At 33.8% G+C, this 23,082-nt stretch overlaps 1 protein-coding gene across 1 annotated transcript in view; it reads left to right on the top strand.

The window, feature by feature from the left end:
- Window positions 1–23,082, top strand: part of LRBA (LPS responsive beige-like anchor protein) — a 346,581-nt gene that overhangs the window by 249,058 nt on the left and 74,441 nt on the right. The window contains exons 46-48 of the mRNA XM_015861117.2: window positions 1,990–2,130; window positions 3,270–3,389; window positions 10,647–10,799. Of these exons, the coding sequence (XP_015716603.1) occupies window positions 1,990–2,130; window positions 3,270–3,389; window positions 10,647–10,799 (414 nt within the window). The remainder of the gene's footprint in view (window positions 1–1,989; window positions 2,131–3,269; window positions 3,390–10,646; window positions 10,800–23,082) is intronic.

Raw genomic sequence — 23,082 nt, 5'->3', positions numbered from 1 at the left:
CACTGTAACTTCTCTGAGTAAGCTGATAGTGTATCATTGTCAGTGCACAGCTCCATGGTTCTTTTTTTTCCCCTAAGCTTTCTTTCATTTGGGGATTTTTTTTTATTTGCTTGCATATAAATGTGACATGTCTTGATAGTTGTCCTGTTGCAGGCTTCAGAAACCAACTGTAACAATAACAGCCAAAATCAATACTGTGGATTCTGGCTATATGGATCTCTGTGTGATGCCATTATTATTATATTTTTTTTTTTCTGAAAAGAAAATGAAATCAATTCTAATTGTGTTTAGCTTTATATTCAAGGAATGTAATTTTATAACTATTGATTTGAGCCATACTCATTTGGAAAGTAATAAAAATAGAGGCAGATAAAGAGAAAGCATAAATTGTTACAGAACCATACATCACAACACTGTTTCTATTTTAATTCATATAATTTGTCTAACGATGACCTTCTTTCTTCTTTTTCTCCCCCCCTCAAGCATAGCCAAGTCTTTAGGGAAAATCAGTACAGATGGAGATTCCAGAATGGTTCTTGCAACAAAAAGACTTCTTAGACTCAATTTCATTCTTCCCTGGAATAAATTTGTTAAATCAGATAAAAATCCTTTTATACAAGAACCACTTATTTTAAAGGGTTCTATTTCAAATTAGTGAACTGCAAAAATAGTAATTAACCTAAGATGTTTTCTTTATCCTACTGAAATTTGAAAGCTGCTTTAAGTAAAAAACATAAGATAAGATCTTAGGTCATTCATGGATCTACTCTATGCTTGAGGAGAAGATACTTTGAAGCTGCTATGCCAAATTTCATGTGAGCTACAAAGAAGCAGATATTTGAAAAGCAATAACTAGAATAGCACAATGGTTTTTTGCTTGAACTGTGCTTGAATTACTAACTAGGTTATTGATTGTTTTTGGATACTTTTGAAGTTTCTTTTTGCCTTGTAGGATATTTATTTTTGCAATACAGAAATAAGAAAACAATTCCGTGTGTTTTCAAGTTACACTTCAGGACTTACATTGTTTTTTCAGATGGGCATAATTTATGTTAATAATACACAAATAATGTTTTTCATATACACACAAAATTGTATTATGTATTTGTTCTGCACATATATATATATATGAAGGTATTTTAGATCTCTTATAACATTATACATGTGGAACAGCCAAATTCACTTTTGGGTTTCTCAGTTCTGAATGTGAAATGTACTCATTTTTCCATATCCTTTATGTCAAATTCTACTTAGGAAATGCTTGGCCATTGATGTCAAAGCATTCTTTTTCTTATGTCTTTGTCAGTCTTTGTTCAGCGCTTACCTATGTTGCTGAAAGTTTGATAGATTTTTCAAATCATACATATGCTATTTGTATGCTTTATATCCACATTTTTATATCAATATTCAGCTATTTTATTTGCCTACTGCAATGTTTCGGGTTTTATTCATTAAGTAATTCATTTGTCTTGAGATGGTAAATAGAAGGCATACAAACAAGAACAGTAATGTCAGAAATCTGCACTGGTAATATTCTTCCACCCTATTACTTGGATATTTCCCCCCCTAAAATTTCCAAAGTTGTGTTTGGTCACGCAACCATTCAACCACCCCCCCACACACACCTCCCCTCTCAAGCACACAAGTTAACGCTTTGTCCAACACATTGAATTTGTCCAAGACATTTTGTAAACTGAGTTTCAGTGATTGTCTGTAATCAGTAGTAAAAACAAGTTATGCCTATATGGATGTAAAAGAGACTTTTTTTTTTCCAAACATCTGTGTGTGTGTGCTTGGGATTCTGGTTGGAATTACAGAGATTATACAGCTGCTCACAGAATACAGCACCTGTATTTGCAAAATACCACGCCCATTATTTTCCATGCATGGTGATACTAATTATTTCTCAAAAAACCATGGAAAACATGATGTGATAATGCATGCTGTTATTTTTATTTACTTACATATTTATTTCTACAAACTTTCTAGCCTATTGGAGCTTTGAACCCAAAGAGAGCGGTATTCTATGCAGAACGTTATGAAACATGGGAAGATGATCAAGTTCCAAAGTTTCACTATGGTACACATTATTCAACTGCAAGCTTTGCACTCGCATGGTTATTAAGAATTGTAAGTATATTGATTAAATATGTACTTCTTTTAAATGATAATTAAAAATAAAAAATAGCTAGGAGTGAGTGAAACTAAAAGCAATGGCACAGGAGCATACTGAGATTTTTGATTACCAAGGATAAAAGTAATTCAGAGTTTGAACAGAAAGCTTGTAATATTTATGGTGTGGACTTTTCTAATCAGCAAAACTTTTCCTTCTTAACAATTACTTTTTAATTTATGTTCTTAAGCTACTTTGAACATAGTTAACTTTCCTCTCTTGCGTACTTTCTAAATGAACTGTATACTGAACATTTGTGGTTTTATATGAAGGTTTTTAATTTTCACTTCCTAATGATATTAAATGAATTATTTTCTGAGATTCTATGATACAGGTAATTCTTTTTAAATTTGCTGCAATTTGTATGGAAGTAACTTTTGAGACACTGTGTATTGGTAATATATTGATTAAACAAAGCATTTTTCCATAAAATTGAAAGGCAATTTATCTCTTAGAAAGTAATTTCTTTGGGAAAGCATTAGTAGTACATCATTAATTAAAGCTTGTTAGAATGGTACAAGCATACATAAATCCTTAAGGTAATTTATAGCACTTAGCTAATTTCAAGCAATTACCCACTAATATGTGCTTAAGTGTTCTTTAACTAAGAGGAGGCTTTAAAATCTGAAACATTTTTCTTTCCTAAATCACAAATTACATATTTAACAATAACAGTCATAAAGCTATCAGTATTTAATGCTGCCATTTATATTAACAGATTACTTTTAACAAAATAAAATGTATTTATTACATACTCCTTTAAAGAAAAATCTAAGGTAAAAATATTGAACTTTTTCATATTTTCAAAAGCAATTAATTGTGGCTTCTCCTCCGCACTGTGAATATTTATTTCATATACATTTGTTTTTCTGTGTCTGTAATTATGTGCATAGAGTAGAAATTAAATAATTTATGGAAGAAATAAACATAATTCTGTATTTCTCAGTCTTGGATAGTAGAACTAACTTTTTGCAACTAAGCGTATATCTTCTGGAAGAACAGCACCATCACCTAACCAGAAAGTAATTACAATTTCCCTGAGTTTACTAAAGAAGCATGTCGCTATTTTTAATTATTGTTTCTAAAATGCTTTTAGGAACCCTTCACAACATTTTTCCTAAATCTACAAGGTGGGAAGTTTGATCATGCTGATAGAACCTTTTCATCTATTTCAAGAGCATGGCGAAACAGTCAGCGTGACACTTCTGATATCAAGGTAAAAACTTTCCTCAGTGGTGTAACTTATTTTGTACTGCATCTCTGTTTATCTGTGGTTGTAGGCCCACAGCTAATGGAAAAAGGGAAAGAAGTTTGAAGCTATCCTATCATTTAAGAAAATATGCAGTGCACATTTGTGCAGGATATTTCAATTAATTTTCTTTTGTAAAATTTTAGTACTCTTAGCCTGGAGATTGAAATAAGGCAGAATTGGCCTCTGTGCTATAGATATGTGTTTCGTTGTTCTTTTGTTCCTCCACAGAAGTTTTAAGTTGTTGAAAACTCATTAGACACTGGTATCAGTTTTTAACCAGGCTCATAAATATCCTGTTCATGTTTCTGTCCAGTTTAGCTGAGAATGTTTCAGTTACAAGTTTGCATTATGCTGTGTAGTTTCAGATCTGAACATCAACTTCGTTTTTGGGTATTTTCTGCTACAGCTATTTTTTCCTTGATTGACTATGACAAATGGAAGAAAGATGCTAATTTAGGTCCAGATGGGTCAAATCTAGTTTTATGATGTAGGGGTAAGTAGATAAGGGATAAAGATTATGTCTCCAGAGGGACTGTGTTGAGAATAAAATGGGAGGCATTATTTTTGGAGGAGTCCTTGTGACTTGTACAGCTGGAAAGGTCTGAGTGAGTATTTTGATTGACTGGAGGAGTCTGCTTGTACTACAACACTGTAGCTAAATATTTTATAGCTGTATCTTTTTTCTATTATATTCCAATGGTAATGGAATGCGACCAGCATACTGGAAAAAAAAAATAGTTTTAAAATATAAAAAATAACAAAAATGTAAAAAAAAAAGAAAAAAGAAAAAAAATTAAATATATATATATATATTAATTTTTTTAAATATTAAAAAATTAATATACATATATATATATATACCTGGGCTTTTGTTGCTACTTGTACAGCTGATGAAAACCTTGCAGTTTAATGCATCCATTTATAGAAATTTTGGATGCTGCTTTCAATCTTGAATTTGTAAGGCCAAAGTATTTGCTTTTTATTCCGTTTCGTTGCACAGAAGGAGGAACATGCAGGTAAAAGAAGGGTTTTATTCCCGCTCCATCTGAAAGAATCTTTAATATTTAAAACCACTGAGTTAATAACTTAAAAGAAATGGGAAAAGTTTCTCCTTGCTTCTTGTGTGATGAGAGTAAATGTAAATTAGTGATGCTTGTTGTCATAAGTTTTACAATAATTTTAGTTAGCTCTCCTTAAAACATGTAACATGCCTCCAACGAGCTAGTTTTGGAAGCAGGTCTTGGCTGGTACCATACTTCCACAGAGAATACCAAAGCATATGTTGGTTATATCCAGTCTTTGTTGATAATCTGTGAAGGTCTTGGATTGATGATGAGAGTGAGAAACTAACCCTGCACTGTAGCATAACGTTTGGTAGAACTTCTGAACTTTTGATTTTCGTTGCTTAAAATTTAATTTTCTTCTTCTTCCCTATTCATTTGTTTAAGCAATGCAAAATAAAGGTTCTTTGGAATTTTGCAAATGTCTCCATCACTGCTATTTACTAGTTAGATTAACACTCATTTCTTTGCAGTATTTAGTATATTTAATTTAAATCTTCTGCTCTGAAATTAAATAATTAAATGTATTTTAATTCTGTGGAAGTACTGTTTAATAACTTCTAAGTCATGGACTGGCATGATCCTTAATTCATTTAATTGTTTCTTGATTTACATTGCTAGTGTTTATAATACTAGTTAGGATTTGTTAGTTTTGTTGATGTTGCATAAAAATTGGACACTGAGAGCTTGGTAATGTTTAACAGAAAAACGGTAGCTTGGGACCAGTCTTAAGCTCCAAAAAACAGAGAAGATAAGTCTGTCTCTTTTCTTTTGTTGCTGTTTTTCTTTGGTTAATAATTAGGTTTGTTCATACTTTTTCAGAAGCAGTTATTATTTCTGGCTTCGTAGCAAACCTATTGCAGTAAATTGGTTTGTCATTATAATTGTGACAATATAATTGTTATCAGTGTTTCTTTTTGCATTTGTTTTCTGTTTTCCAAGTGTGTTACTTTTGTAATTTATTTTGTACCATGTTTAGAGCTTTTCAAGATTGGCTGAAATTCTCATCCTTTTCTCTGAGCAGCTTGTTGCCTTCATGGTGCCATCTGGAGTTTTATTACTGCACCTTCTATGCCAGGTCATTAATGAGATTATTGACTGGTATTAGATGCAGGGCAGACCCCATTACCATGTCTTCTGAGTTTGACAGTGAGCTATTGATAACTGCTCTTGGAATATGGATTTCCAGCCTGGGTACTCTCACATTATTGTAACCTAATCTCATCTTCATTTCTCTATTTGGTTTATAAGGAAGTCATGGGAGATTGAGACAGTCTCAGAGGTCTTTCTCAAAAGTGAAGCAACTTGTGTTTATTGAAACAGGCTGCTGCCTAACATATGCATGCCCAAGACACCCTGTAACCCAATAAGCTTTTTACATATGCTTTGCATTGCTTTATACTTCTCCATCTAATAGATGGGGTTTCAGAAATTACAAGGAGTTAAGTTGCTGCCAAACTGGCAATGTTACTTTTTTGTAGGATAGATTTCATGTCACATTATTAGCAAGCTAAATGATGTCCAAGAGCAATAACGAGCCAAATTCAGAAGTAGGTACCTAGTAATTCAGATTTTCAATGATAAGCTGCTTGCCTAGTATAGTAAAACTTTTAAGATTTAGGATATAGATCCTTGGTTTTCTTGAAAGATTTGTTGTAAAACTGTGCCAAGATGCATTACAGGAAAGTACTTGTCTGAGTAAAGCAAAAAAAAATATTCCCATTAAGTCAAATGTGTATACATAGTAATCTGTGGATGTAGCAGTAGTTAAATAATGCAGACATCTGGGTTTATGGACCAGAAAGTTCCATCAGATATCTGTGGTCTGCTTGTTCTATAGCCAACCTTAATTATATTGAAAAAATAAATACTTTGAATATCTACTCTGAAGTTTTTCTGGAGCTGTTGAAGCAGACTTCAAGTAAGACAGGGACAAATCTGCTGAAGTCCAGAGGAACATGACCAGAGGTCAAGAAAATGAGACCAGTGATACAAACATGGAGGTTTTAGGTTGTTTACTGTGGAGAAAAGAGGAACAAGGGGAGAAGTGTCAGTGTCAGGTCTGATGCTTTTGCTTGGCGGGGAAAATGCACTTCATTTCTACTGTGCACTTCTTGTTCCAGTGGGCTGTCTTGCCAGGCTTGGTGCAGGTGTATGGTCAGTGTGGCCTATTGCAGGTGAGGAAAAATGATTAGAAGGTGCTGGTGGGGAACTGATATTTCTGTCCATGAGGTAAAAGCTATTCCTACAAAATGATATGTGTAAATGGAGGCAGCTGCTGCTTGTTTTCAGTCTGAATAGGACAGGAAGTCGGTTCCAGCTGCAGCAAAAGCAGCCCAGATGCTAAGACCTAGTGATTGGGATGGATAATTCTGTAGAAACACAGCAGTGAATATTTTAAAATTAAAAGGTAGAGAAACGTCTTTCAAGAATAATTAATTATAATTGCCTTAGGATAAAAAGATGAAGGTGACCTCACAAAGTTTCATCTAGACCTTTTTATGTTCTAGGATAGTCCTTTTATTTTCTTCTCAGTAATTCAAAGAAATGGGATGAAAAGAATGCAGTTATGTACACACCCTTTCTTATTCCAATTTCTTTGTTAAATTAACCTGGACTACATATTACATTGAAGTGGTATTTGAGTACCATATTTATACATACTTATATATATATATATATATATATATATATATATATATATATTCTCAATTAAAAGTAAAATATTATTTACAAATAACTAATGTATTGACAGGGTTTAAGATGTCTTCAGGATGCATTCTTTTACCAGTAGTTAACCAATTGCATTTATTATGCATTTCTATATTATGCATTAATAAACTAAATTAAAAATGTATTTTGCTAAAATGTTAATTAGTGAAGATTTGAACCATTTTCCCATGCTTGAAAATATTTTCAGTATTTCTTAGAAATTTAACAGGATGTTTAGACATGAAGAAAATGAATTTCTTCATTAATTTGATTGAGAAATTTAATGGTAACTTGCTGAAGTATTGTTTTAAAAGTTGGGAGGATTTCAGGCAATGTCTTAAGGCAGTTTCTAGGTTCTGAGAGAAATAACATACAGAACATGGGGGAAACCGAAAGGTACATAGAAATTTTACTTTCCTGTAGTTATGTGATTTTTCAAATGATTTAGCATAAAAATGTGATCTTAAATATGGTTATATAATCTATCTCACTGATTCTTGATACCTTAGTAGATCACATAGCTTTGCTTGGAAGAGCTTCAGTCTACAACTTTCTAAACAAAAATTAAATACTATTTCATTACATTTAAGAGAGAAATTATATTCCTCATATTTCTTATGCTTGGTGGCAAACATGAAAACAAATTGCAAGTGTTCCACTGACATTCTGTTGATAAACCTTGTTTGTAATAAAGATCTTGTTAGTGAAGCTTAGGAAATGTGGCTTCTGTCTGGTAAAGTAAAATAAAATAATTATATGCAGAATTTTCTAATAATTCAGTTAAAAATCTGATATTTTATCCTTAATGGTTTAAAAAAAAACAACACAAAAAAACAGCTCACAAAATGAAACAACTGTAAATGCTGTGTATAATAGATTCTCGTTGACGTTCCCTATCAGCTCTTTCATGAGTTTGAATGCAATCAAATCATGGCAAAAAGGAGTGAAGTATTTCTTATCATAAGGATTTCTGTTTTTACCCCAGAGAACTGATGAATTCCGACAGAGAAATTCTGAAACTGGTTTTCAGCCTGATTGTGCAAAAGTAATAGCTTTAACAAATCATACAGATGTTTTCATTTTTCCATGACATCATATAAACAAAAGAAATGTGGAATAATTCTGCAGTTTCTATATGTGTGCTGAGTACATAAAATGTCAGGTGAGATACAGAATAAGTTGAAAAAATATGGGGGTAATCAAAATGGTTAGGCGGAAGGGAAGACTTTTAGAAATAACTAATGTACATTCATTCAAATTCTTTATCTTGCAAGAGGAGACCACTGGGGAAGAATGTGATGTGGATTCTTAAGGACTTTCAAAAGAATGAATAAAGAATTAATTTATACTGGTGGTTTTTGTTGTTGTTTGCTTGTTTATTTGTTTTTCTCAAAATGACTAGTAGAGTCATCCACTGGAAATGTTAGGAAGTGGTTTTAAAATAAGCAGATGAAATTCTGGATGTAAGTGCAGTGTGGACTCATACTTAATGATTCTGAAAATCAGCAGCATGGATTAGTTCAAAACTGGTTATACTGTAAGAATATTTGGAAAGATTGCATGGTCTGTGTTACAAGTGACTATACCGTACTCACTGGTCCTTCCCTCTGACCTCTAATGGCTGATCTTGTATTTTCATGTCATATTTGTGTGAAACCACAAGTAAATCCATTGAAAGTTGGCAATAAGCACTACTCAAACTGGCACAGTACATCTATTTGAGCTGATTTTTCCATGTATAAATGCTACCATATGGTCAACAGAACAAAATCAGATAATAGAGGAGCTCCTTTTTGAAAAAAATGTGTTGTCACAGAAAACAAGTAATGAAGTAATGCTTTACAGAACTTACTGATGATTTTTAAGTTTCCAGGCCGCATATTGTTTTTGTGCAATCTAATGAAAACAGTGTGTGTTCTAGAAAGCTAAATGGTTTCTGTTCTTGAAAGAAAGAAGGGAATATCTGTGCATATATATAACTAAATATCTAAAAGCATCATTAACATATGTAATGAGCTTTTGTTTTGAGTATTCCACCATCATCGTATTTGTGATGCAAGTCACTACTGATTTAACAGTCTGCACTTCTTATTTTTCCTTGGTAGTTCAAACGCAGTGATAAAATGTGCAGAAACTTCCATGATAGTGATGTTTCTTTCATACAAACATTTATCTGTGAGTCATTTTTGGTCTTATTCAGTTAATAGTTTCAAGTCTCTTTTTATCAAGTACTTGTCAAGCATTTGGCACAAAAGGGCATTTTACCCTGCCTAGTTAGTATAGGTGAATGTAAACAAAAAGATGTACAATTAAAAGCCAAACAGTATTCCACGCAAGGATAGAGGTGATAATAGCTTAATTCCTGCTTGATCTTTCCTGTTCTTGCTCTGGCTACTTTGGTTGACCCCGTCCACAGTCTGATGACCTCTCTATTGCACTCAGTCTTTTGGAAAGCTGCTCATGCCATAGCTAGTCCTTGGGGACTATCTGGGAGACCACTGATCCATTGACCCATGTCAGGACTGGGTTTCTCATCTACTGAGCTTCTGATGGAAGCTGATGGTACTACACCCACCGTAGATGAGGCCAGTGGAGAAGTCTAATATTTTTTCTACTTCTTGAACAGCCTGCAGTTTGCAGTTGCTGTATGAAAGACCAATTTTACACTAGCTGTTTACTATGAAATAGACTTCCTGAAGCAATTACATATATTGATTCTTTCCTCACAGTGGAAGTAAATTTTCTAATTTAGATTTTTCAAAATCCATCAAATTGCCAAGTTTATTGGTACATTAAAGTCGGAATATCAAGTTTCCATGCAAAATTGCTTTTTTAAAAAATGGTAGAAATATGCATACTATATCTAATAGACTTTTTCTATTAATTTTTACATCAGGATTTTGCAGACATTCCTAAAAGTTAATAAATAAGGTTCTGGAGCCATTGATTTAGGTATTTTTCTACATATGCTTGTACATGTTTTACAAAAGAAACAACAACTTATAAAGTTGCATATCTTAGTGCAAAACAGAGAAATATTTCAGTTGTTAAAAGGAAAATGTGTTTTGAGCTTAATTTTGCTTCCTTTCATGTTGCAATCAATTCTGCACCAGAACACTGTTTTTTATTTCAAAAGCTCTTTGTGTAGCCATTAGTATTATTGAGTTTTTTTTCTTTTAAGACTTGGAAATTATAATTCCTTTTCTATATATGCTTGCACTTTTTCTTCAGCCTATTTGAGTGTTGCATACAGTTGCCTCCCTGTAGTAGCACCAGGGATTAAATTTTAGAAAGCATGAAATAACAGATTTCCCCCTTCTTTGTGTGTCTGTGGGCGGACTTTTTGTATTCTGCCTCTGCCTAATGTCATTTTAATAATTATTTGTTAATGTGACAAAGTTTGTTTGTCAGAATTTATAACATGGCATTGTTTTTCATTTATATACAGGAATTGATTCCTGAATTCTATTACCTCCCAGAGATATTTGTCAACAGCAACAATTACAATCTAGGGGTGATGGATGATGGAACAGTTGTGTCTGATGTTGAACTTCCACCATGGGCCAAAACCCCAGAAGAATTTGTTCGTATAAACAGACTGGTAAGATGACTCTCTTCTATTTTCTGTCAAGTAGCATTTGTCTTTTTGAAATAATCTGGATCTTTGTAATGCACAACTATTTACAATTTACATATAAGGTTATGAATGAAATAATTTGAAGGAATGGTGAAATTAACAGTTTTAAGAAAAAAGGTATGTAATATTGCTTATTCTTCAGAACTGACCAAAAAAAAGTTATGTGTGGTCTAAATATGCAGGAGGTCTTGTTATTTTTTATGTCATCTCTTGTAGTTCTATAGAGATAATGAAATAATCACTTTACACAAATCTTGAAAAAGCTTTTTAAGCATATACAGTTTTCACTCCAGTTATTTAAGTGTAATTTTAGGTATTTTGATTTAGTATCCATTTGACTCTGAAGACCACTGAATGCTTTAGGACAGAAGGTTGCGTATTAAATCTGTTGCCACCTCTTCCCTATCTTCCATAAAAATTATATTTTTTGGAGCAGTTTTTTCAAGGAAATAAAACTGAATACTCCTTCATTCACTTCATTCCCAAAACTTGTTTTACTGTGTTCTTCTGTGTTCCGGAAAATCCTGGTGTTAGCATTTCCTGTCTTTGTTGTACTCTCTGAGCGGGATAATGACTTACAGAATATATACTACAATTGTATTGGTGGCATCTCAACAAGTTTTCAGAGTTATTGCATTAAGCTCTTTCCAAAATGGAAGAACTCTGCATCAGTGGCACTCTAAAAATAAATGTTTTTTTTTTTTTAATGAATATTGACAAGTAAGGCTGGAGTTCTCTTGTAGTAGTCAGCTGCTGGGAAAGAGTGAATTAAGGCTTGAAGACTCTCAGAAACTTTTCACAGAAAGCAGACCTTGACTTGATAATGCCCCAACATTCTCAGGCTAGCGAATGAGCACTGAAAACATTGGAACTGCTGTTCATAAAAGTGCAGAGTAGTCAGACCTGAACAAACCTGTGATTTATATTAGCACTTTTATTGGTGACATGATACCATGGTCTTCAAAGATGTTGTTTGGTCTATACTTGTGCAGGCTTGATAAAGTTTGATGACCTTAACATTTGTGGCAGTTGTAGGGTACTCCATAGTAATCACAAATTGTGTTAGGTGAATCTAGTGTTTGGCTTTGTGTAGAAGCATATGCAAGTTGTATTTAAGTGAAGTATAAAATACACTAACATCGAGCAGAACTACTTGACAAACTGTGTTCAAACACAGCTTTTCATCTTACTGTTGTGCTGATAGGTAATTGGTTAGGGAGGTAGCCTGACACTCTTTTGAGTTTGGCATGTGTTGGTGATTCAGAATGTTGTGAGAAATGAAAAGTTATGTACTCAGGCAGATCTTGTCAAAGGCAGCCCTTGGCCTTGATCTCTCACCGCTCTGGTGTTTCAGCTTTTGCATAAAATACATTTCTCATTCAATTAATTACAGATCTGGCTTTCAACACAATGAATGCAAGTTATTCTCTAACTCCTGCGTCCTTCTTTTCTAAGATTTTAGCTCTTAAAGCTCTTAATTTTCTTAATTTTTAGCCATGGTGCCAGGTTTTTCTCATTTATGGAGAGTACCTCTCTATAGTTTCTGACCTCCTTTCCCTCAGTCCTCTGTGATTTTCCATAATATTTGCTACTAGTGTCTGCCTTTCTTGTACCTCTCTATTATCTCTCACTTGTGCTGTATTGGCAGGATGAAGTGCTTCATTGCTGGAGCCAGCTTTGTTTGAATATTACTGTTAAACTTCTGGGCACAAAATCTAAAATCCCTTTAAAGTCTTCTCTTAGAAAGTAATAAACTCCATCCATATTCCAAATGTAATTTTTTATTTATTTTTTTAATGTACAGTCTACATTAAGAAAGTCTTTATTTTGTTAAATCCGAAAAGGAGCAGTTCAGAAAACCTTATAAGGGTAGTGCTTGTTATGTATCCTCTCTTTCATTTAAAGAGAAGGTAATCTGGGTCTGAAAACAGCAGTACGTTAACAGCTGTATGTGTGAATGATGAAGATTACAACTACTTCAAATTACTATTTGCTAATTTTACTCAGCATTACTTACAAAGTTGGAAGATCCTATGTATCATCTAAATATAATTAATGTTTCCTTCTTATTCAGATTTTTTTTTCAAGTAGTTATTCATTAATGAATGTGACTTTTGAAAGTATTTTAATCAAAAAGACTTTGTTAGTAATCTGCTTAATGTCATGACTTCTGCTCTGAAAAAAGTACCACTTGTCAAGTGGCGTATTCAAAGAACATATAGCAGTAGCTATAAATTAAAGTGTTAAGAAACTTTTTTTCAGGGAAATTGCATTTTTAAATATTGCATAATTGGGCAAAACAGAACTTTTATTTTTTTTAATAAGTTAATTTTGAAAGTGTGAAATAACAGTTTATTAACATGCATCAAACAGCAACCCTTTTGGTGACACCGTGTATCCCTAATACTGTTACTATAATTCAGATATCAAGTTTTGGTCTGTCTGGTAGTGTTAAATGTAAGTCTCAGTGCCAGCATTAACTGCTTTCATGTGACAAACTCACCCTTATCCTGGCGGTGGCAGCCCCCTCAGTGCTGTTATGGGCAATGTGTCCTCTACAATCTGCTGTTTTGGCAGTGGAGTAAAGCCGAGAAAATCACACAGAAATATTAATTTGCCTTTTCTTTTTAATATTTAATGAAATGATACTGTCAACATCACATTTTGTGTAAGTAGATTGGGAGTGTTTATGAGAAGTGCTTGAAGTTCACTATTTCTCAAATGCAATCAAGAACATTTACTACAGTGCGGCTTTGCTTGATTCATTCAGTTAATATTTCCTTACAGCTTCCCAGTTCAGGCAAAATTAGTGACTATTGTATTTTAAGTGCTCATTTTGTATCACACATGGATATTTTTTCCCTTTGCATTTCAGTTTACCTTTTTAAGTCTGCAGATCTTATGCAATGATTGGAGCTCATGAAATGCATACTACTTTGATCTGTGACCTTTTTGTGGTGCTAATAGGGTTCCTGATATCATTATACCTTGCTCATTAATCATATTTCCTGCAGCCCGTCAGACAGCCAGACAGCCCAAGCCCTGTTTGCAGCCTTGTGTTGGCAGGTTTCTGCTTTTCCAGATTATTACAGTGTGATACTTTGGCTTCTCATAACCAGACCCACATCAAGCTGTGTGCTACAATTAAAGTCAGATGGTCCTCAGGTTGAACAGGGATATACTGTTGCAGCTGTCTGCCTTTCTGGAACAGACCAGCACCGGGAACAGATGATATGTAGGACAGTGCATAATAACAGCTTGTACAGAACTGGGTCAGTAGCAGGGGTCTGGAACATTAATTGACAGACTGATAGCTGATGTAAAACTGATTCTTGATCTAATACTAGTTCTGTTAAGTACATATTTTGGTTGAGAAATGTCATTACATATCTTCTGTGTTTGCTTTGGGAGAAAAAGCAGGATGGTGTATAATTAAAAGTGGTGTTTGATTGATGGAATGTCATGATGAGTTAAATGATAGAATCAGGATGCCATTCTTAGCAATACAAAATAATTTAAAATGCATATATTTCTTGGACGTATATTTGGTATTTTATATTACTTTATAATAGTGCGGTATTTTACAATGCTGCTAATCAGTGGGGATAAGAGGAATGTTTTTCTCTGAAAGAGACTACAGTTTGGTGGACAAGTAGCTGTTTTCTTTGGTGGCTTTTTTTTTTTAACCAGTCTGAAAGCTTAATATATGTATTTCTAATGTTCGAAATTCTATTTAATGTCACAGAACAACCACTAAGATAACTGAAATTATTTTTCAATTTTCACATATATGCTTTACAATAATTTTATTAATCTTTAATTGCATCATTATGTTTGTGTTTGTAATAGGGCTTACAGTATTAGCTTAATAAAAGTTTTAAAATAAGTCAGATTAAATGATAATCCTCTTCCCTGCCCCCCCAAACCAGCAATCTCCCAAATATGTACTATTGCATCTATACCTTATTGTTTCAAAGTGAACCATGATGTCTGTATGACATCTGTATGCGCAAAGGATGGAATGCTAGCTTGATGTGATATCTTAAAAAAAATAATAATGCAATACTTCTGAAAAACATAATAGAATAAAGTATAAAGAATAATAGAATAAAGTAGTAGTTGTTCGGGTATTGTCTGGGTGCAGAAATATTTGATAAGAGTTTTAGCAGTAGCTGCTGCATTGATTTTCAGGCACAAACATAAATGTATCCATCAAATTTTCTGGTCGTTTGTTAGCTTCAAATTCTTAGAAGCTGCTCTTCAGAATATTTTTCTGATTTAGAAATTTAAATTTCCCCATTAATCCTTGATGGTAGAAATTTATAATGAGTGGCAGAGTGGGAATTCACAAAAACCAGGTACAACTCAGGGAAAAGTCATACACTTCCACAGAGAGTTAGGAATTGATAAAATTCCAGGTAAGGCAGTTACAGTTGTTCTAAATAGAGAATTGTTCTATTCTGTCCTGTGTTTGAAGGGTGAGTGTTTGAATATATAAGAATTAATTTCAAATTAATGATCGGTTGATAGTAACTAAATTTTGAATAGCATTAATGAGCCTCAGCTTTTGGGGAATTAGATTGCTTCAATGATAATAGTGTTGTTGAGGTCTGTCAAGACAGCTTTCCACAATATATCTCAATTTAAATATTTTTAGTGCTTTATTGGAGAGTTAGTCCTTCCATGATTAGTGATTTATCCATTTTACTCAGTACTGGATAAAATGCAAGACAAATTAGAAGTGTGATGAGATTACTATGTCAGTTTGAAAGTTTTGGAATCCAATTGTTATATAATTGAAAATGTAGTGATTGGAAGCTAGGGTGCTTTCTGAAACAAATGAAATACTTAGATACATAGCAGTAGTATAAACAAAATCTGTCTTGGTGCAATAAGCAAAATGGAGAGGAGGTATAGGCCAGATGCTCACCCAAAGTCAAATCTTAGTGGAACAAAATGAATCACTATTAAGAATCAGCAGTTGGTAAGAAAGATATACAATCAGAGTTAGAGGGTGCATTGGTTCTACAGCACAGACTATTCTACTTTATGGTAGAAAATGGTGAAAAAGCAACATCCCTGCCAGCTCACACCAGCATTATGCAGAACTACAGTTTTTAGGCTCTCACTCTCTCTTATCCATAGGAAGTGAAATGATGAAAAAACAAAGCTCATTTCAAAAATGTTATGCTTCTTGCAGCCTATTATAACAGAGGTGATGGATCATGGTGAAGACGAAGAAGAGGTTTAATGCTATTTTTTAAAAACTCTTCATCAAATGAATATACAATTGAAGCGTTGCATCCCTTTTTGTTACTGATGTCTGGTGATTTCATTTAGCATTGTTTTGAAAGTTATTATCTATATGCAATCTAGAATTTATGCAATACATCCTCCTATGAAAGGAGGACGTTTATGAACTCTACATGTGTTTTAATTTGTTTAAGTAGTCAATTTTGTAGATTTATCATAGAAAAAGTATATTGGAAAGTCATCTACAACTTTAATCTTCCAGGCAAATATTTATATTTTTGTGTCATTTACAAACATTTTGTGTGCATGTGAAATACATTTAAGTATATGTTTAACTACAGCTGTTGACAGTGCATCTTAAAACACTGTGCTGCATTTACTTCATCTTGCATCCAGGTTATCTCTGTGGGAAAAGTTTTTTGCAAGACCTTGTATCAGGCAGAATAAAGATATACATTTATAGACGTCTCAGAAATTTAATGTGTTTTTTAATTTAGAAAGTTCTCAGAGCTGCTGTTCTTCCTTGAAGTTGGGGTGTGAGATGTCTAGACTGCTGGCATATAGGAATCAGTGTATTTACAGATTTGATGTTAGTTGGCACAGCTTTTTTTTCCTCATCCATGGAAACAAGACCTGGAGGTAAAAGGGATGTGCCATAAATGCACTTAATGGTAAGAAAGTCTCTTAAACACTTAAAGAAAGAAATTGAGTGTAAATTTAAGCATCATCCTTTCTTCAAGCAACGTTTCTGCAAACGGAGAGTGAAGTTCTACTCTATAACCAGCATTCCCTTTAAGTAAGCCCACACCAACTCTGCCCTACGCCTGTTTTTGTACCTGCTCTAGGTAGTGTACTTGTTTAATTACAGTAGTGTACCCTTAACTCATTTATTACCAACTGACTTATACAGATACATGTACAAATATATATATATATATATATATTTGTCACTAAAAATACATTTTGCACTGTTAGAATTTACTTCCTAAAAGTACCTCTGTTCTCCTTTCATACAGAAGTAGTTGGTTGCAGGCCAGAATCAAGAAATACTGGATAACTGTAAGCAATTGTGATTTAATTATATCATGTGCAGATCTGATTATTATTATAGATAGGAAGGGGAAGTAGATCCTGACTACATATTTTCAAATACTTTCTTCAGATCTCATTTAAGTCTAAAGTAACATTAATAATGCCATTGGAACTGCACATATGTGAATTCAGAGCAAGTGAAAAACTAAACTGGAGACCATTCTAAGTGGAGAACAGAAGAATCATTCAATATAAGGTTATTTTGAAAATTAGAGAAGAAATATTTAAAAAAACAAGCATGATATCTAACCTATTAGAAAATACTGTGGAAATATGGGGATGATCAATGTATACTCTTTGTACAATGATTATATTGACTCTGTGTGTAAAACAATTAACTTTTAGGACATACAGTCAAAGAAATATGACCAGAAGTTCATGTTTATTTAAACCCAGTTCTCTTGGAGTATTGTTTCTACTAATTTTCATCTATGATTTTTTAATTTATTCTATTAGTAAAGGAAACTACTATTCAAAGAAAGTAACATTTCTTCTTCTGGAAAATACTGGGGGCAATGAAAAGGGAACTTGAGCTGTGCTTTTGAACAGAGCTTTTTTAAAGAATACTGAAAGAATTTAGTTTTAATTTCATAACACATCAAAATGCGCTAATATTAGAAGGCAAGGTTAGGACAATATTTATGATGTAAAAACATTGAAGAGGTGTGTTGGTAGGACAAAGTTAATGTGAGGTAAAATGCAAAAAAATCTGTTTTGTCTTTTCAGTGAAAACAGTAACATAGATAGGATGTCATAATTTGTTAGCAAAAAGTATTCATCTTTCTTGTAGCCAATCCAGATCTGCAAATAAGAGGAAAAAGAGTTTGTAGAATATTTTCTTCCATAATTATTTCTTCATTACATATTGCTTGCTATTCTTACATCTCTTTACACTCTGCATGCAAGTTGCTATACTGAAACTACAACTGCACTCTAGACTTCAGTTTTTCAGCATAATAAAGTCAGTCTGCCCGTGCTTAGAGTTAAATCATTCTTGAAAGTGTAATAAATGCCCCTCGTTCTGAAAAGAGAAGTCATAATAGAATCTTGGACTGTGATTTTCTCCTACGGTCTGTCTGTCTTTGCTATTATAGGGGGGAAAAAATAAGTAATGAAGTCAGTGTCTTCATCAGCCAGTCTTCATCACTGAATGTATTAAGTAATTCCTGCATAATGTTCTCATGTTGAAATATGAAACAAAACAAAACAAAATGCTTTACAAATCTTTTAAATTACTTGCTGATCATTATGACATTATATAATGATCTGTAATGCATCCATGTGGGAGAAGTCTTGAGACTTGAGAGGAGAAAGACTAAGTAGAATATTGAATATTTTCAATGAGGGGATGATGTTAAAAAGAGCTAGAAAGCATAGAGAGGAGTCAAAAAAAAAAAAAAAAGTAAAACTGTGAACACTGGAAAATTATGATGAGGTGGCTATTTTTAAAAATAGAGTAAGAGATTTTGTTATAGCCAAAATAAGGATTAAATAAAACATGGAGGAGAATGATATGTCATGAAAGATTACAAAAAGCCAAAGGAGAATAATTAGAGAATATTCAGTATTTAAAACTACAAAAGAATACTGAAGTGAGTAAATTCACTTTTATGCAAAAAACAAAAAGTTGATTGGAGGCAGTTTAGACAAATTTGCTTTCAGCTTTCTGTTGTTTGATGTTGTAGAACTGGTGTTTAAAAGTGAATCCATGGAGAACATTAAAGTTATTACTGTGTGAAATGAAGTGGGAAACAATTGTTTTGGTGCCATTGCCCCATTTAACAGGTGTTCACTAAATCTGTCTGTCTTCTGTTTGTCTGCTTTTCTAATGCTGTGATTGGGCACTTCCTGTGAATGGTGCTGTGAAGCTTTCTGTTGAAAACATGTTAGAAATTTAGGTGAACCTGGACAGTTTGCATCGTGAGCAAAATCTCTATGGGGAAGAGACGGAAAAAGTTTGAAAGTGATCTTTGTAGAATATGTTGTTGCATTATTTTCAATGTTATCTGAAGTTAGTTGTAGATTATATGTGAAGATATGCTGGTAATTAGATGGACAGTTTGTTCTAAATGAAGTATTTGTAATAAGTCAGAATGTGGAGAAATTTCCATTCTAGGTACTGGAAAAGATCTGGGGATTCTGATAATGTTTACATATGTGATGCTGTGGTGAAATAAGCAGAATTTGTGGCCTTCAGCTGAAGTGGGGAGGAGTCAAGAAAACTTGGCCATCTGTGCTTTATATGGAAGGATACAGGAAAAAAAAAAAAAAAAAAAAAGCTTTGCTTTTAGTGCTTTTGTCTGGCGTGACTGCACTCTCTGCAAGCCTGGAATGAGGAACATGCTAAAACCATCTGGAGAAAGCTTATGACAATGATACGAAGGCAGAAATAACTTGTATGGAGAGATTATTCTTCCCAAAATAGAGGAAAATAAGAAAGGGTGTTATGAAAGCATGCAAAATAATGAATAATAGTGAGGAGAGGCACGAGGAAATAACATTATATTATATGAATAAGGGTGTAAAGATTTTTCATAAAATGAAAAATTAAAATTTGCTACAAATAATGTTTTTCAAAGAGTGTGCAATTGCACTCATGAACAGTAAGAACAGCAACAGGAACCAAAATGAGACTATGGGCATTTACATAAATGAAAAGGCTATGTAGTTTTTTAGGCTCTACAAAACATGTAAGATGAGATACAAGATCTTATGCTCAGTGGTTAAGACAGGCTTCACAGGAATATATGAGGCTTTCATGAGAGAAGCAGTACTTCTTTCTTCTTGCTCTCATAAATGACAGTATCTTTTTCTTAACTGTATCAACTTAAATAATGCCGAAGTTCTGTATAACGGAGCTGCCTCTGCAAAAAGACAGTTCCCAAACTGACAGGGTTTACAGGACACGTGGCTAAGTGAAGTCCCCTTTGTCTTTTTTCTGTACTTCAGCATGTTTCCTGACCTGTGCCATCATTCAGGAAGAAATATTTGAGACTACTTAACACCAAAATGAAGTAAAGAAGATTATTTTTCCCCTAACCTTTGTTATTACTTTAGTGATCTGATTTACACTATTGCTCTACTGGCAGTTGCGTTAGCAGAAATATAATGGCAAGGCTAGCTGCAGTGTCCTGCAAGTACAAACATTTTGAAATTGTAACTTCTTGTAACTATATTCTCTGCAAAGGTTGATATCTCAAGAACCTGCAGTCAGCAGCATGGGCTTGCAGAGCCATGGCTTGCAAAGCCAGGCAAGTGCTAGTCAGCCGCATTTCTGGTATTTGTTTAACTACAGCAGCACTGTGCTCTGCAGGGGATATCCTACTGCTGTTTGAGGAAGTGTATTGTCAGGATCATGATGATTATGCACTTTAACAAAAGCAGTGGGTGGAAACTGAAAAGTGGAAAAGGTTGCTGCACTCCAGCCCGTCTGCTGAACATCAGCCTCCTGCTCGATGTTCCTCATGTCTGCCAGTTGTTACCCTTTAATTGGAGGTTCAGGTATAGCCCTTTTGGTTTAAGGAGCCCATTATTCAAGTTGGAGAATGTATTCTGCAAATCTAATGCAGACTTTTGAAAAACAAGTTCATGCTCACCTGTGTAATGAATATACTGGCTGGTCAAGTGGTTGTTCCAGCCTTAAATAAGTAAGGACTCTAAATGTCTTTTTTTTTTTTTTTTTTTTTTTTTCCCCCCAGTGTTTTTTGTTGCTTTATTTTTATTTTTTAAAGTAATTTAAGACCTAATCTCTTAGGCTGCAATTTCAACTCTCAGTCCTTATTATTGAACAGGCTGCATATGCTAGCTGCTATGTACTTTTTAAAGTACTTGCTGATCTGTTGAATCACATAAGAAAAGTTTGCTAGTTATATAGTAATCTACAGAACCAATGTCAGTAAAAGTCTGGTTTTAATTTCCGTGTTTCATTATTGCATTGCTACGAACACCATTAGCTCTGCATTTCAAACCAATATAGTGTTTCTGTTTTTGAGGCACGCAAGTTTCCTCTGCATTAGAAACACTGTTTCGAGTAAAATTACTTATGCCTGTGCCCACCTGATCCTTTCCATGTTAGTTAAAGTATTTGGAAAATGTATTAGCTGTTTAACATGGTTCATTTGAACTGAAATGTGTTAGAGAGAGCCCTCATTTGCTAATGTCTGGAGCAGATCTGAGGAACAGCACCTTCTGGCAGAGGGGTTTTTTAACGAGCATCAGAGGACAGGTATATCTTCCATCAGTGCAGCTGCTTTGTAGGAGGATATTGCGCAGTGTCCCTACAGAAGGATAAAGTTGAGGTAACTCTAAGAAAGTTCTAGAACCAAGCTATCCTGGCTTATTTCTTTTAAGAAGTATTTTTTTTTTCTCTATCTTAAATAAGTTTGAAAATGAATCTCCAACATACTAATAATATGAAATCTATCTTTCCCCCAGGATTTACTTTTTTTCTTTTTCTTCTTTCCACTCTCAAGCTTATTTCCTCTTTGGATTTTATTTAGGTAGAGTAGCATTGTTAATAAAAGCATTGTTAATAAAGAGCAACAGCTCGTAAAGTGAGATTAAAGAAATTTGCAACAGCAGCAATGTAATTGACATTCAAATAGGTGATAAGCAAACAAAATTCTGTATAGATCATATGCAAAGCGAGATAACACTTGTGAAATTCTTTTTGTTTATTCTTGTCCAAATCGGCTGGATTTATTCTGTTTCTTAGGTTTGTTGTTTAAGAAGAAATTCTGGGTCTGATCCAAGTTAGTTGTTTCCAGTGAGAGTTGAAATGAGCTAATAAAAACATGATAGGTTCAGCAGCATGCAAGAAGAATTTAGAGGAAGTTGGTTACAAATGTTAGGAAACCCGAGTGTTTGAGTTTCCCAATGTGAACAGTGAAAGTAATAGTGGAGGTTTCATTTATAACATCATTAATTTTAAGTAATTAAGAATACAGCATTCTACATTACTTAAAAAGAAAACAAACAAGAACAAACCCCAGGCCTTGTGCAGTGATGTTGGGGATGTTCCGGACAGTATACCTAGAATAAAATGGGGAGAAGTATCCTGTTTCTAAAGATCAGTAAAAAAGTGCTCATCAGAAGAGTCCATAAGGGCAGTAAAGCCCCTAATTGCTACTGACATTATCTCTTGCCATCTGCTTTGAGGCAGAAAAAGAATATCGTAACAAGGATTAGGAAGACGGTGAAAGCATGCTCTTAAGAGTTGCTGGAGTATTCTCTGCTTTTCATAGTACAGAACAATAAATATTCCTTTGTATTTTGGGGTTATCTTATTTATAGCACAGTTATTAAACTGTTCTTAACGACACTACAAGCACATGTAGTACAAACGTACTGGACTTGGATGTCTTCACTTTCAGTATCTTCCCTTAAAATTGATGCAAGCATATCTTGAAGGTGCACTCTTGGAATGTATCTACATAGCAATTAAGCTATGATTAAAATCCATTCCAAGGCTGCATACAAGCAAAGCTGACATCCTGAACAACTTCTATGCCTGGTTTTACTGCTAGTATGGAAAAATCCAAGCCATTTTCAGGTTTTTAGCAGACTGTGTTCCTCTCTGGCTGTACATATTTACTGATATCTGTCCCAGCTGCTGTTTGACCTGTATGCATCATTGGTGTAGAATTATTATAGAGGAGAGCAATTTTCAGATTGCTTTGTGTGTGCCTCTCCCAAATACAGAGGGGTTTGTATTTTATTTTCATAACCACAGATGAACGCATAGTTGAAAATTTCACTCTGTGTTGAGGTTTTTTTTCCTATGGGACATGTCATATAAGCTGATTATGCCCCATTTTTGGGCCCTTATACTCAAATTTTAATAGTACGTTGACTTTTGTTGCTTTACCTGCCACTTTGATATTGTTTTGAGGTGGAAGGTAGC

The sequence above is a fragment of the Coturnix japonica genome, chromosome 4 (genome assembly GCF_001577835.2).
Source record: "Coturnix japonica isolate 7356 chromosome 4, Coturnix japonica 2.1, whole genome shotgun sequence".
In the NCBI taxonomy this organism is placed as follows: domain Eukaryota; kingdom Metazoa; phylum Chordata; class Aves; order Galliformes; family Phasianidae; genus Coturnix; species Coturnix japonica.
The sequence above is the reverse complement of the archived record's forward strand: the minus strand, read 5'-3'. Positions and strand labels throughout refer to the sequence as shown.